Raw genomic sequence first — 230 nt, 5'->3', positions numbered from 1 at the left:
CCGTTGCTGCAAAATCGCCGACTCCGGGCTGGCCCGCCTCATCGAGGACAACGAGTACACGGCTCGGGAGGGTGCGTCCCCCCCTTTCGGGTGCTCACGACGTGGGGTAACGGAAGGAGGAAAGTCTCCAACCTGGGCTCTCTGGGGGTCCCCTGGGAGCTGCAGGATGACATGCAACCCCGGGAGAGGGGAGAAGGTTGGGCTGCTGAGACCCCTCTCCCCCAGCCAGG

The 230-nt window shown here is 66.1% G+C and overlaps 1 protein-coding gene across 1 annotated transcript in view; it reads left to right on the top strand.

The window, feature by feature from the left end:
• Positions 1–230, top strand: part of LOC104497564 (proto-oncogene tyrosine-protein kinase LCK-like) — a gene marked incomplete at its 5' end in the record, with an annotated part of 2,472 nt that overhangs the window by 1,007 nt on the left and 1,235 nt on the right. Inside the window, one exon of the mRNA XM_010140831.1 lies at positions 7–71. Within this exon, the coding sequence (XP_010139133.1) occupies positions 7–71 (65 nt within the window). The remainder of the gene's footprint in view (positions 1–6; positions 72–230) is intronic.

The sequence above is a fragment of the Buceros rhinoceros genome, unplaced genomic scaffold (genome assembly GCF_000710305.1).
Source record: "Buceros rhinoceros silvestris isolate BGI_N320 unplaced genomic scaffold, ASM71030v1 scaffold35627, whole genome shotgun sequence".
Lineage (NCBI taxonomy): Eukaryota > Metazoa > Chordata > Aves > Bucerotiformes > Bucerotidae > Buceros > Buceros rhinoceros.
The sequence above is the reverse complement of the archived record's forward strand: the minus strand, read 5'-3'. Positions and strand labels throughout refer to the sequence as shown.